This window comes from Balaenoptera acutorostrata, chromosome 3, assembly GCF_949987535.1.
Source record: "Balaenoptera acutorostrata chromosome 3, mBalAcu1.1, whole genome shotgun sequence".
NCBI classification, from domain to species: Eukaryota; Metazoa; Chordata; class Mammalia; order Artiodactyla; family Balaenopteridae; genus Balaenoptera; species Balaenoptera acutorostrata.
In genome coordinates, this window is record NC_080066.1 from 158,903,682 (window position 1) to 158,918,674 (window position 14,993).

Below are 14,993 nucleotides of genomic sequence, written 5' to 3' on the forward strand. Positions count from 1 at the left end.
GAGCAAAAAAACCCCAAAGCTAGCAGAAGGAAAGAAATCATAAAGATCAGATCAGAAATAAATGAAAAAGAAATGAAGGAAACAATAGCAAAAATCAATGAAACTAAAAGCTGGTTCTTTGAGGAGATAAACAAAATTGATACACCATTAGCCAGACTCATCAAGAGAAAAAGGGAGAAGACTCAAATCAACAGAATTAGAAATGAAAAAGGAGAAGTAACCACTGACACTGCAGAAATACAAACGATCATGAGAGATTACTACAACCAACTCTATGCCAATAAAATGGACAACCTGGAAGAAATGGACAGATTCTTAGAAATGCACAACATGCCGAGACTGAACCAGAAAGAAATAGAAAATATAAACAGACCAATCACAAGCACTGAAATTGAAACTGTGATTAAAAATCTTCCAACAAACAAAAGCCCAGGACCAGATGGCTTCACAGGCGAATTCTATCAAACATTTAGAGAAGAGCTAACACCTATCCTTCTCAAACTCTTCCAAAATATTGCAGAGGGAGGAACACTCCCAAACTCATTCTACGAGGCCACCATCACCCTGATACCAAAAACAGACAAAGATGTCACAAAGAAAGAAAACTACAGGCCAATATCACTGATGAACATAGATGCAAAAATCCTCAATAAAATACTAGCAAACAGAATCCAACAGCACATTAAAAGGATCATACACCATGATCAAGTGGGGTTTATCCCAGGAATGCAAGGATTCTTCAATATATGCAAATCAATCAACGTGATACATCATATTAACAAATTGAAGGAGAAAAACCATATGATCATCTCAATAGATGCAGAGAAAGCTTTCAACAAAATTCAACACCCATTTATGATAAAAGCCCTGCAGAAAGTAGGCATAGAAGGAACTTTCCTCAACATAATAAAGGCCATATATGACAAACCCACAGCCAACATTGTCCTCAATGGTGAAAAACTGAAACCATTTCCACTAAGATCAGGAACAAGATAAGGTTGCCCACTCTCACCACTATTATTCAACATAGTTTTGGAAGTGTTCGCCACAGCAATCAGAGAAGAAAAAGAAATAAAAGGACTCCAAATCGGAAAAGAAGAAGTAAAGCTGTCACTATTTGCAGATGACATGATACTATATATAGAGAATCCTAAAGATGCTACCAGAAAACTCCTAGAGCTAATCAATGAATTTGGTAAAGTAGCAGGATACAAAATTAATGCACAGAAATCTCTTGCATTCCTATACACTAATGACGAAAAATCTGAAAGTGAAATTAAGAAAACACTCCCGTTTACCATTGCAACAAAAAGAATAAAATATCTAGGAATAAACCTACCTAAGGAGACAAAAGACCTGTATGCAGAAAATTATAGGACACTGATTAAAGAAATTAAACATGATACAAATAGATGGAGAGATATACCATGTTCTTGGATTGGAAGAATCAACATTGTGAAAACGACTCTACGACCCAAAGCAATCTACAGATTCAATGCAATCCCTATCAAACTACCACTGGCATTTTTCACAGAACTAGAACAAAAAATTTCACAATTTGTATGGAGACACAAAACACCTCGAATAGCCAAAGCAATCTTGAGAACGAAAAATGGAGCTGGAGGAATCAGGCTCCCTGACTTCAGACTATATTACAAAGCTACAGTAATCAAGACAGCTTGGTACTGGCACAAAAACAGAAATATAAATCAATGGAACAGGATAGAAAGCCCAGAGATAAACCCATGCACATATGGTCACCTTATCTTTGATAAAGGAGGCAAGCATATACAGTGGAGAAAAGACAGCCTCTTCAATAAGTGGTGCTGGGAATATTGGACAGGTACATGTAAAAATATGAAATTAGAACACTCCCTGACACCATACACAAAAATAAACTCAAAATGGATTAAAGACCTAAGTGTAAGGCCAGACACTATCAAACTCTTAGAGGAAAACATAGGCAGAACACTCTATGACATAAATCACACCAAGATTCTTTTTGAATCAGCCCCTAGAGAAATGGAAATAAAAACACAAATAAACAAATGGGACCTAATGAAACTTAAAAGCTTTTGCACAGCAAAGGAAACCATGAACAAGACCAAAAGACAACCCTCAGAATGGGAGAAAATATTTGCAAATGAAGCAACTGACAAAGGATTAATCTCCAAGATTTACAAGCAGCTCATGCAGCTCAATAACAAAAAATCAAACAACCCAATCCAAAAATGGGCAGAAGACCTAAATAGACATTTCTTCAAAGAAGATATACAGATGGCCAACAGACACATGAAAGAATGCTCAACATCATTAATCATTAGAGAAATGCAAATCAAAACTACAATGAGATATCATCTCACACCGGTCAGAATGGCCATCATCAAAAAATCTAGAAACAATAAATGCTGGAGAGGGTGTGTAGAAAAGGGAACACTCTTGCACTGTTGGTGGGAATGTAAATTGATACAGCCACTATGGAGAACAGTATGCAGGTTCCTTAAAAAACTAAAAATAGAACTACCATATGACCCAGCAATCCCACTACTGGGCATATACCCTGAGAAAACCATAATTCAAAAAGAGTCATGTACCAAAATGTTCATTGCAGCTCTATTTACAATAGCCAGGTCATGGAAGCAACCTAAATGTCCATCGACAGATGAATGGATAAAGAAGATGTGGCACATATATACAATGGAATATTACTCAGCCATCAAAAGAAATGAAATGGAGGTATTTGTAATGAGGTGGATGGAGTTAGAGTCTGTCATACAGAGTGAAGTAAGTCAGAAAGAGAAAAACAAATACAGTATGCTAACACATATATATGGAATCTAAGGAAAAAAAAAAAAGGTCATGAAGAACCTAGTGGCAAGACGGGAATAAAGACACAGACCTACTAGAGAATGGACTTGAGGATATGGGGAGGGGGAGGGGTGAGATGTGACAGGGTGAGAGAGTGTCATGGACATATATACACTACCAAATGTAAAATAGATAGCTAGTGGGAAGCAGCCGCATAGCACAGGGAGATCAGCTCGGTGCTTTGTGACCACCTAGAGGGGTGGGATAGGGAGGGTGGGAGGGAGGGAGATGCAAGAGGGAAGAGATATGGGAACATATGTATATGTATAACTGATTCACTTTGTTATAAAGCAGAAACTAACACACCATTGTAAAGCAATTATACTCCAATAAAGATGTTTAAAAAAAAAAATCCTAGTTTGGAAATGGGTAGTTCACAAAACAAATAAAACTGTCTATAAATATATGGAAAATGTTTGCACTATTAATGAAAAACTATTAGTAAAAGTGACCTATCATTTTTACTTAAAAAAAAAAAAAGGAAGAAATCGCACTGAAGTCAACATGGTTTCAAAATCTACCAGGGCCCATACTGGTCATGTTTCCTGGGTAATATCAGCATTTACAACTCCCAAAGAGCAAACTTGACCTGATGTACCTTGTTTACCACCGTAAAGGCAGCATGGATGCATCATGCAACTTTACATAGGTTGGTGAAATAAAATAAAGGAGGTAAGGGTAGATAGAAAAGGCATTACGGAGTAAAGAAAATTATATCACAAGCAAATTTTCACTTTATCATTCATTACGTTGGGCCTGGCCTTTAATCTACTCATTTGCAAATCGAAGAGAGTTGTTTGGCCTCTTAGTTACTTTCTAGCTCTAAAATGCTACGCTCTATAGCCTCACAGACATGAATTCATATCAAAGATACTTAATATTTAATGAGAATAGAGGATTTTTCGGGACTAGGTTGGTAACTGTTCCTATCTTCTATAACAAAAATGAGTAGATGCAAAATACTCAACCTTTAAACAACAGGTCTTTCCCAACCCTACAGTAAAGTCAACCTCTTTAAATGTTCTCCAGCAAGGAATGGTCAAGTTTAATTTGCCTCTAGAAAAGGAGAGTGGCCAGGAGACAAGGTAGCAAACTACCTGTGTATGTTTCCAAGAGCAAGCAGCAGAGCGTGGCAGAGCCCTCAAGCCAAGTGACTCCACATCAAAACATAAAGGCTTCACTGCACTCTAACAAATGGCCTCAGGGACACTTTCCAAGGTACTCAATGAATATCACTGGTCCCAAAAACCATGACTCTTTAAAAGTTAATTTTCAAAGGGGAGACAGCAGAAGCAAGAGTAACTACAATTCTGCACCCTGTGGAAGGAAAACCACATTCACAGAAAGATAGACAAGATGAAAAGGCAGAGGACTTTGTACCAGATGAAGGAACAAGATAAAACGCCAGAAAAACAACTAAATGAAGTGGAGATAAGCAACCTTCCAGAAAAAGAATTCAGAATAATGATAGTGAAGATGATCCAGGACCTCAGAAAAAGAATGGAGGCAAAGATCGAGAAGATGCAAGAAATGTTTACCAAAGACCTAGAAGAATTAAAGACCAATCAATCAGAGATGAACAACACAATAACTGAAATGAAAACTATAATAGAAGGAATCAATAGCAGAATAACTGAGGCAGAAGAACGGATAAGTGACCTGGAAGACAGAGTGGTAGAATTCACTGTCGTGGAACAGAATAAAGAAAAAAAATGAAAAGAAATGAAGACAGCCTAAGAGACCTCTGGGACAACACTAAACGCAACAACATTCGCATTATAGGGGTCCCAGAAGGAGAAGAGAGAGACAGAAAGGACCCGAGAAAATATTTGAAGAGATTATAGTCGAAAACTTCCCTAACATGGGAAAGGAAATAGCCACCCAAGTCCAGGAAGCACAGAGAGTCCCAGGTAGGATAAATCCAAGGAGAAACACGCCGAGACACACAGTAATCAACTTGACAAAAATTAAAGACAAAGAAAAATTACTGAAAGCAACAAGGATAAAACGACAAATAACATACAAGGGAACTCCCATAATGTTAACAGCTGATTTCTCAGCAGAAACTCTACAAGCCAGAGGGAGTGGCATGATATATTTACAGTGAAGAAAGGGAAGAACCTACAACCAAGATTACTCTACCTGGCAAGGATCTCATTCAGATTCGAGGGAGAAATCAAAAGCTTTACAGACAAGCAAAAGCTAAGAGAATTCAGCACCACCAAACCAGCTCTACAACAAATGCTAAAGGAACTTCTCTAAGTGGGAAACACAAGAGAAGAAAAGGACCTACAAAAACAAACCAATAACAATTAAGAAAATGGTCATAGGAACATACATATCGATAATTACCTTAAACGTGAATGGATTAAATGCTCCAACCAAAAGACACAGGCTCACAGAAAGGATACAAAAACAAGACCCATCTATATGCTGTCTACAACAGACCCACTTCAGACGTAGGGACACATACAGATCGAAAGTGAGGGAATGGAAAAAGATATTCCATGCAAATGGAAATCAAAAGAAAGCTGGAGTAGCAATAATCATATCAGATAAAATAGACTTTAAAATAAAGAATGTAGCAAGAGACAAGGAAGGACACTACATAATGATCAAGGGATCAATCCAAGAAGAAGATATAACAATTATAAATATATATGCACCCAACATAGGAGCACCTCAATACATAAGGCAACTGCTAACAGCTCTAAAAGAGGAAATTGACAGTAACACAATAACAGTGGAGGACTTTAACACCTCACTCACACCAATGGACAGGTCATCCAGGCAGAAAATTAATAAGGAAACACAAGCTTTAAATGACATAATAGACCTGATAAATTTAATTGATATTTATAGGACATTCCATCCAAAAACAGCAGATTACACTTTCTTCTCAAGTGCGCACAGAACATTCTCCAGGATAGATCACATCTTGGGTCACAAATCAAGCCTTGGTAAATTTAAGAAAACTGAAATCATATCAAGCATCTTTTCCAACCACAACACTATGAGATTAGAAATCAATTACAGGGGAAAAAACCGTAAAAAACACAAACACATGGAGGCTAAACAATACGTTACTAAATAACCAAGAGACCACTGAAGAAATCAAAGAGGAAATAGAAAAATACCTAGAGACAAATGACAATGAAAACATGATGATCCAAAACCTATGGGATGCAGCAAAAGCAGTTCTAAGAGGGAAGTTTATAGCTATACAAGCCTACCTCAAGACACAAGAAACATCTCAAATAAACAATCTAACCTTACAGATAAATGAACTTCAGAAAGACGAACAAACAAAACCCAAAGTTAGTAGAAGGAAAGAACTCATAAAGATCACAGCAGAAATAAATGAAATAGATACAAAGAAAACAATAGCAAAGATCAATAAAACTAAAAGCTGGTTTTTTGAGAAGATAAACAAAATTGATAAACCTTTAGCCAGACTCATCAAGAAAAAGAGGGAGAGGACTCAAATCAGTAAAATGAGACATGAAAAAGGAGAATTTAAAACAGACACTGCAGAAATACAAAGCATCATAAGAGACTACTCCAAGCAACTCTATGCCAAAAAAATGGACAACCTGGAAGAAATGGACAAATTCTTAGAAAGTTATAACCTTTCAAGACTGACCCAGGAAGAAATAGAAAATATGAACAGACCAATCACAAGTAATGAAATTGAAACTGTGACTAAAAATCTTCCACCAAACAAAAGTTCAGGACCTCATGGCTTCACAGGTGAATTCTATCAAACATTTGGAGAAGAGCTAACACCCATCCTTCTCAAACTCTTCCAAAATATTTCAGAGGGAGGAACACTCCCAAACTCATTCTACGAGGCCACCACCACCCTGATACCAAAACCAGACAAAGATACTACAAAAAAAGAAAATTACAGACCAATATCACTGATGAATATAGATGCAAAAATCCTCAACAAAATACTAACAAACACATTGAAAGATCATACACCATGATCAAGTGGAATATATCCCAGGGATGCAAGGATTCTTCAATATACTCAAATCAATCAATGTGATACACCATATTAACAAATTGAAGAATAAAAACCATACAATCATCTCAATAGATTCAGGAAAAACTTTTGACAAAATTCAACACCCATTTATGATAAAAACTCTCCAGAAAGTGGGCATAGAGGGAACCTACCTCAACATAATAAAGGCCAAACACGACAAACCCATAGCAAACATCATTCTCAATGGTGAAAAACTGAAAGCACTTCCTCTAAGATCAGCAAAAAGACAACGATGTCCACTCTCACCACTATTATTCAACATAGTTTTGGAAGTCCTAGCCACGGCAATCAGAGAAGAAAAAGGAATACAAATCGGAAAAGAAGAAGTAAAATTGTCACCGTTTGCAGATGACATGATACTATACATAGAGAGTCCTAAAGATGCCACCAGAAAACTACTAGAGCTAACCAATGAATTTGGTAAAGTTGCAGGATACAAAATTAATGCACAAAAATCTCTTGCATTCCTATACACTAACAATGAAAGATCAGAAAGAGAAATTAAGGAAACACTCCCATTCACCATTGCAACAAAAAGAATAAAATACCTAGGAATAAACCTACCTAAGGAGGTAAAAAACCTGTACTCAGAAAACTATAAGACACTGATAAAAGAAATCAAAGATGACACAAACAGATGGAGAGATATACCATGTTCTTGGACTGGAAGAATCAATCTTGTGAAAATGACTATACTACCCAAAGCAATCTACAGTTTCAATGCAATCTCTATCAAAATTACCAGTGGCATTTTTTACAGAACTAGAACAAAAAATCTTAAAATTTGTTTGGAGACACAAAGGACCCCGAATAGCCAAAGCAGTCTTGAGGGAAAGAAACGGAGCTGGAGGAGTCATACTCCCTGACTTCACTATACTACCAAGCTACAGTAATCAAGACAATATGGTACTGGCACAAAAACAGAAATATAGCTCAGTGGAACAGGACAGAAAGCCCAGAGGTAAACCCACGCACCTATGGTCAACTGATCTATGACAAAGGAGGCAAGGATATACAATGGAGAAAAGACAGTGTCTTCAATAAGTGGGGCTGGGAAAACTGGACAGCTGCATGTAAAAGAATGAAATTAGAACATTCCCTAACACCATACACAAAAATAAACTCAAAATGGATTAAACACCTAAATGTAAGACCGGACACTATAAAACTCTTAGAGGAAAACATAGGAAGAACACTCTATGACATAAATCACAGCAAGATCTTTTTTGATCCACTTCCTAGAGTAATGGAAATATAAACAAAAATAAACAAATGGGACCTAATGAAACTTAAAAGCTTTTGCAAAGCAAAGGAAACTACAAACAAGATGAAAAGACAAACCTCAGAATGGGAGAAAATATTTGCAAATGAAGCAATGGACAAAGGATTAACCTCCAAAATATATAAACAGCTCATGCAGCTCAATATTAAAAAAACAAACAACCCAATCAAAAAATGGGCAGGAGACCTAAATAGACATTTCTCCAAAGAAGAAATACAGATGGCCAAGAAGCACATGAAAAGCTGCTCAACATCACTAATTATTAGAGAAATGCAAATCAAAACTGCAATGAGGTATCACCTCACACCAGTTAGAATGGGCATCATAGAAAATCTACAAACAACAAATGCTGGAGAGGGTGTGGAGAAGAGGGGATCCTCTTGCACTGTTGGTGGGAATGTAAACTGATACAGCCACTATGGAGAACAGTATGGAGGTTTCTTAAAATTAACTAAAAATAGAATTACCATATGACCCAGTAATCCCACTACTGGGCATATACCCAGAGAAAACCATAATTCAAAAAGACACATGCACCACAGTGTTCGTTGCAGCACTATTTACGATAGCCAGGTCATGGAAGCAACCTAAATGTCCATCGACAGACGAATGGATAAAGAAGATGTGGTACATATATACAGTGGAATATTATTCAGCCATAAAAAGGAACAAAATTGGGTCATTTGTAGAGACATGGTTGGATCTAGAGACTGTCATACAGAGTGAAGTAAGTCAGAAAGAGAAAAACAAATATCGTATATTAATGCATATATGTGGAACCTAGAAAAATGGTTAGATGAACCAGTTTGCAGGGCAGTAATTGAGACACAGATGTAGAGAACAAACGTATGGACACCAAGGGGGGAAAGTGGCAGGGGTGGTGGTGGTGGTGGGATGAATTGGGAGATTGAGATTGACATATATACGCCAATATGTATTGAATAGATAAGTAATAAGAACCTCCTGTATAAAAAAATAAATAAAATTCAAAAATTCCAAAAAATGTTAATTTTCAAAATCTTACTTTATTCTTTTCAGTTTCACTTTGTCTTAGCTTATTTTTCATTACTCCCTCATTCGCCTCTGCTTTAGCTTCTTGTTTCTTCAGTGCCTAGAAAGAAAGACATGGGAAAATCAGTATTATTCCAAAATACACATAAAACTGAAAGACATTACTAGGATCTATTAGGAAAAGGCTGAGGAAGATGATTATGAATTGTACAAAATATACACAGGAATTACAACCTGCTCATTCACTCTAGTCATCAGATCACTTCATTGGGGGTCAAATATAAACTTCCCGATCTACCTAATCAAGTTCCACTTAGTTTCACTTTTTCCCATCTTTAGGAATTTTGTAACACATTTAGAGAGCTTAGACAGCTAACAGTTTTCTTGGAAACAAACAAATTTTACTGCCTGCCGAAATAATAATATTTAAAAGTTATATTATCAGCTCAACAATTTTGACATAATACCTAAAACCAGTTCACTAGTTTTTCAAACTCTGAAAAAATATCAAGGTAGAAACATGCTTGTTGCATCATTATTACATACATGACATTTTATCACAACATATAACTGGCTCTTCAACCATACTTTCATATAGAGCAAAGAAAAGCATTCTTTTCTACATTTTTCTCTCTTTAATAAATTGGAAAAAAAGGAACTTTAAGAAAATACAAATTTCAAAAGTTAACCACATAAGTGTTTGTTTTGGTTTGTTTCTATGTTAAATCAAAATTAAACTTAAGGAAGAACATTTACATTAAGAGCAATCTTTCATAACATCTAAAAGACATTCCATTTGTTTAAAAAAAAAAATTCGACACTTAGCATTTAGACTTAAAAAGGTGTATGTGTAGAGGCCATCCAAATTGAGAAAAGCCAAATTTCCACAAGTCTTTTCCAACAAGTTCTATGATGCTCAATAGAAAAACTATTTTTAGGCAAACAGCAAAACATGTTAAAACTGTTTTGATGCAAGTATAATCAATCATATTCCAATTTCATTAACTCACATATCCAACATATATCTCCAAAGTGCATATATATGCATATACAAAATAACAATGTCCCCCCTACCCATGAGATTACAGCCCCCTCTGCATGGCTCCTGCTCTCACTAATAAAAAACAATTGAGTAAAAAAGCAGAGAGACACCATCAAAATAAAAAATAATTTTGGTTTGAGTATAAATAATATATCAACACTTTTATAGTGTTTACTATGTCTGGGCATTCTTCTTCTTCTTACATATATTAAATAAACACATTACATATATTGAATATATACATTTAATCTTTATGATGGTTCCATGAGTTATTATTAAGTCCATTTTATTAAGAGGGAAGTTGGGGCTACAAGGAGTTGAATAACTTGCCCAAGGTCATTCACCAAGCTCGTGACAGAGACAGGACATAGACTCAGGCTGTGTGCCTCTTAACCATTGAATGGCACTGCCTCTCCACGTTGAAACAATATCAAGCTTATAGGGTGGATATGAAGACTAAATATTTTGATACTTGTAAAGCAATAAAATATACAATAAAAGACAACTATTACGATTACTAAATTGTTAACAATTGATAAAGTATTACAAATCATAATGCTTTTCAGGTAGCTATCAAATGATTTTGATGTTTATTATTTGTTCTTTACTGTAGCCTAAGTGGAATTTGTAATAATATTTACTTAGGTATGTATAATCTATTCAGTTTTGGCTGATGGGATGTGTTTATAAATTTTTCCTGAACAAAATTATCCTAGAAACTTGAAAATTACTGCTGGCATCTTCATTTTTTCCACGCTTCCTTGGTCTAACTCCACCTAATGTGTGTGCGTGTGTGTGTTTCCATGAGAGAGAAAGAGAGAGAGGGAGAGGGAAGGAGGGAGAAATTTTTTTTAAAAAGATATGAATTGTTGCTATATTTTTCATCAATTCATTTTACAATATTTGAACTATCTTCTTCCTCAACATCATCATTCAACCTAGCCCCGTCACCTGTTTTTCTTTAATGAGTTAAACTTAACTGGCTATCTTTTCAATATTTTTTTTTCCAGTTATGTCACACACCTTTTATTGCCAAGTATATTTTTCATATCAAATATATATTTGCAGGTTCTCTAAAACTTAATCTAGTGCTAGTCTAGTGGTAAGTTACTGTAGAAAGCATGCTGCTGTTTTTTAAACAAACAAAATACTATTTTTTTCAAGGTTCATGGATTCAGTCAATATTTTTTCATTGAACTAAAAACCAGCCTGGGTTTTTCCACAGAGAGGAGATTATGAGGAAGACTTCCTCAGGCAGTTGATAAGTTTCATCAAACTGTAAATAGTCCGCCTCCCATTCTGGATTCAAACTCCTGAGCAGAAGCCACTCCAAATGAGTAGGCAGTGAAGGCTCACCCAAACCCGGTGACATCACTTGAGGCCATAAGCAACTTCAAATAAGATGGGCTTGTCCCAAATACAAGAGCCATTCACTTCCAAAGCCAAATTCAAAATCTACCTTGGAAGACTCTGCAACCTTCAAACAGTAGCTGCTAAGATCCTCCCAGTGTGATTCTGTACATCTCTTCATGTTCCAAGTTGTTTCCACCTGTGTCCTCTGCTTACTGAGGTACGAGAAACAGAAGGAGTCACCTGCTAAGCTTTTAAAACTTGACTTAACTGCATGCTGCAGCTCTAGGAGTTTAACTTACTAAGAATTTAAACCCCAAAAATTCTCCAGTGAAGAAATTTTTCCATTTTACTAACTGGAATTAATCCATTTCTGTCCCTTCCTCATGAGTTCCAAAACTACATTTTAAAAATCCTATTACATCTTACGTCAAAAAAACAAGAAAGACATATTAACATTTCCCAAGTGTTTACATACTTTATTTTGATTAAGTCTATTAAAATGTGCTTAATTCATTTATATGCTTATTTTTACTTAGATAGACATTCAAATAATCGTTGTTTATCTAGAGGTTTACATTTCCAAAGAGTAATATAAAAGATTTGGTGTCACTAAGGTGTAAGCTTCAGAAGGCCAGGGACCTCATCTGTCATGATCATATTTTAACTCTAACACAATACTTGGCACATTTTAGGTGGTAAACATATGTTATCGAATGGATGAATAAATAGCCCTTTATAATTCCTGAATAACAACTTCACTTTGCAATTGGCCAATTCTGTTCATCACATATATGAAAGTTTTCCAGATTTCTCCCATCTTTCTTAACCACCATATTTTCTCAAGCACCAAGCTGTCTTTCTTTCTGTAAAAACAATTATTATGGTGTAGTGATGTTGGAAAATAAATATTTACTTGGGGGTTTAAGTCAAAGAGTTAAAAACCGTTTCCTGTTTTCACACGTCATCATTTTAGTCTTTTCCTTAGAAAAAAATCCTCTGAATAGGTTTAAGTTTTTTTTATTTTTTAAATAATTCAGATTTACAGAACAGTTGTAAAGACAGCTCAGAGTTCCCATATACTTTTCACATAGCTTCCCCTAAAAGTAACATCTTCCATAACCATGGTAAGTTTAATGAAACTAAGATGCTAACACTGTTACAAAACCAAAAGCTACAGACTTTACTTAACTATCAAATGTTCTTTTTTGTTCCAAGATACTTCAGAGCAGCTTGTCTCTTTAGTCTCCTCCAATCTGGGAAAGTTTCTCAATCTTTCCTTGCTTTTATGATTTCAACATTTTCGAAAATACTTCAGGTAACTTCAAGTCAGGTATTTTGTAGACTGTCCCTCAATTTGGGTTTTTCTGATGTCTTCTCATGATTAGACAAAGCTCATAAATTTGGGAACAGAATACCACAGAGGTAAGTACCGTTCTCAGTGCATCACACTGGAGGGTACGTGGTATCAACATGACTCAGGACTAGTGATGTTAACCTTGATGGCTTGATTACGGTAGGGTGGTGTCTGCCAAATCTCCCTGCCATAAAGTTAGTATTCTTTCCTTTCCAGACTCTGTTAGAAGCAAGTCATTAAGTCCAGCCCACACTCAAAGGGAGAAGAATTAAGTTCTACCTCCCAGAGGGAGAATATCAAAGAATATGTGGAACTATGTTAAAATCACTAAAGTAATGAACAAATATTTTGGTAGATAATTTGAGGCTATGCAAGTATCCTTAAAGTTTTACCCACCAATTTTAGCTCAAAATCAGACCAACTATAACATTATCAGTACTTTTTTGGCCTACAAACTTTTCCCCCATCAAACCTTATGCCTAATGCAACCCAGATTCCTAGTAAGTTAACTCATAGGCCAGTGCTCACCACTAAGTAGAACACTGAACCCCTTCGCATTCACCTCCCGATAGCCTACTTACACCAAAAACATTAATGAGTGATGCAGAATTTACATAAGACCGTATCGGTGGATGGAGTACACTCATCAAGTCTCTATATAATCCTAACTCTCCTGGGCTACTCCACTAAGCAGGAATTCTCCTTCTCCCCTGTTCCCCTACATCTTCTTCAGTTTCATTGTTTAGTTTCTTTGCAGCTTCTGGACCTTCCCAACAGGCTTCTAAATCTCCCTCCCCGAGTTACGCCGAGCAGTGTGTCTCTATTCCGGTTCTCAATTTTGAACGCCGACACTGATTACCATGCCCAATACCCCACTTTCCTCACCACACAAAGAAAAGACCTGTTACCAGGATCCATTCCCTTTAAAGGGCAGTTGAGAAATAATTATTTTCATTCTCACACTAATAGATATTTAATCTTCATTTCTTATAATTAGTATAAATATTGGTAATTTTACTTGATGTGAAAGGAATAAAAATCGACAAGCTGAACTTTAATCAAACTGTGTTTTCTAGTACATGGAATTATGCCCTATAAAAACATAGTTCTTCTGAAAGTCAACTATTTTTTTTTTTAATTTGAATTCCCATGTATGGAGCTGCTGAATAAAAGAACCTCTAATTCTCTTGGATATCTAAGATTTTGCGATAAAATTTCCTTTCCTCTGAACTTTCCACCTTGTACATCTGACCAGTTATTTATAATATCACTTTTCCAAAATAATATATGCTTCTACTGTAGCTAATACTCTAAGGATATGTAAGTCTTGGAAAAGTGAGGCAATGAGAACTTAAATTCTATTGTTTTCAGCAGAGGAACAAAAGTGGGGTACTGAGGAGCAACCCAAAGCAAATTACTATATTTCCACCTTATCATTTAGAAAAGTCATAAACTTTAAACAACCTATAACACACCTATTAACTTTAAACCTACCTATACAACATAAGCCAGTAAACAAATAACACACAAGCAGTATTCTAGCCCAGAACACTGAACCTATTTTCTATATTATCTAGTTTAACATGAAAAACAAAGAAAGAAAATCTAACTCTTAAGACCTAGTAAATATAATGCACTTTAAATTTCGGAAACACAGATAACAGCCAATGAGAAATAGTTTTAAAATTAACTAAGTCAAAATTACAAGTCATTTCTTCAAACCTTAATAACAAACTTTAACTCATTTACTACCTTTTTTAAGTGTGTAAGGCTGCACTGGATTTCTTTTCCATTTGACTTAGATCAAGCAATTTAGAATTATATTAAAACTGACCCAGTAAAAGCAGCTATAAAAAGAGGAAAAAAATCACATGCCAATGAATTTCTATTACTATGTTATTTTGCCCTTTAAAGCCTGTTTTTTTCTTAAAAGCAGTTTAGCTATAAAGCTATCATGTGCCCTGCTCCTGGATTCAGATTGTCTTTTACACATTTAAGATCACAGCAACAACACTGAGCCTTAATAGAGGGT

At 35.6% G+C, this 14,993-nt stretch overlaps 1 protein-coding gene across 8 annotated transcripts in view; it reads right to left on the reverse strand.

The window, feature by feature from the left end:
• Window positions 1–14,993, reverse strand: part of CEP128 (centrosomal protein 128) — a 465,294-nt gene that overhangs the window by 353,364 nt on the left and 96,937 nt on the right. For all 8 annotated transcript variants that reach the window (XM_057544276.1, XM_057544282.1, XM_057544280.1 and 5 more), the window contains one exon: window positions 9,226–9,312. In XM_057544276.1, coding sequence (XP_057400259.1) covers window positions 9,226–9,312 — 87 coding nt within the window. The remainder of the gene's footprint in view (window positions 1–9,225; window positions 9,313–14,993) is intronic.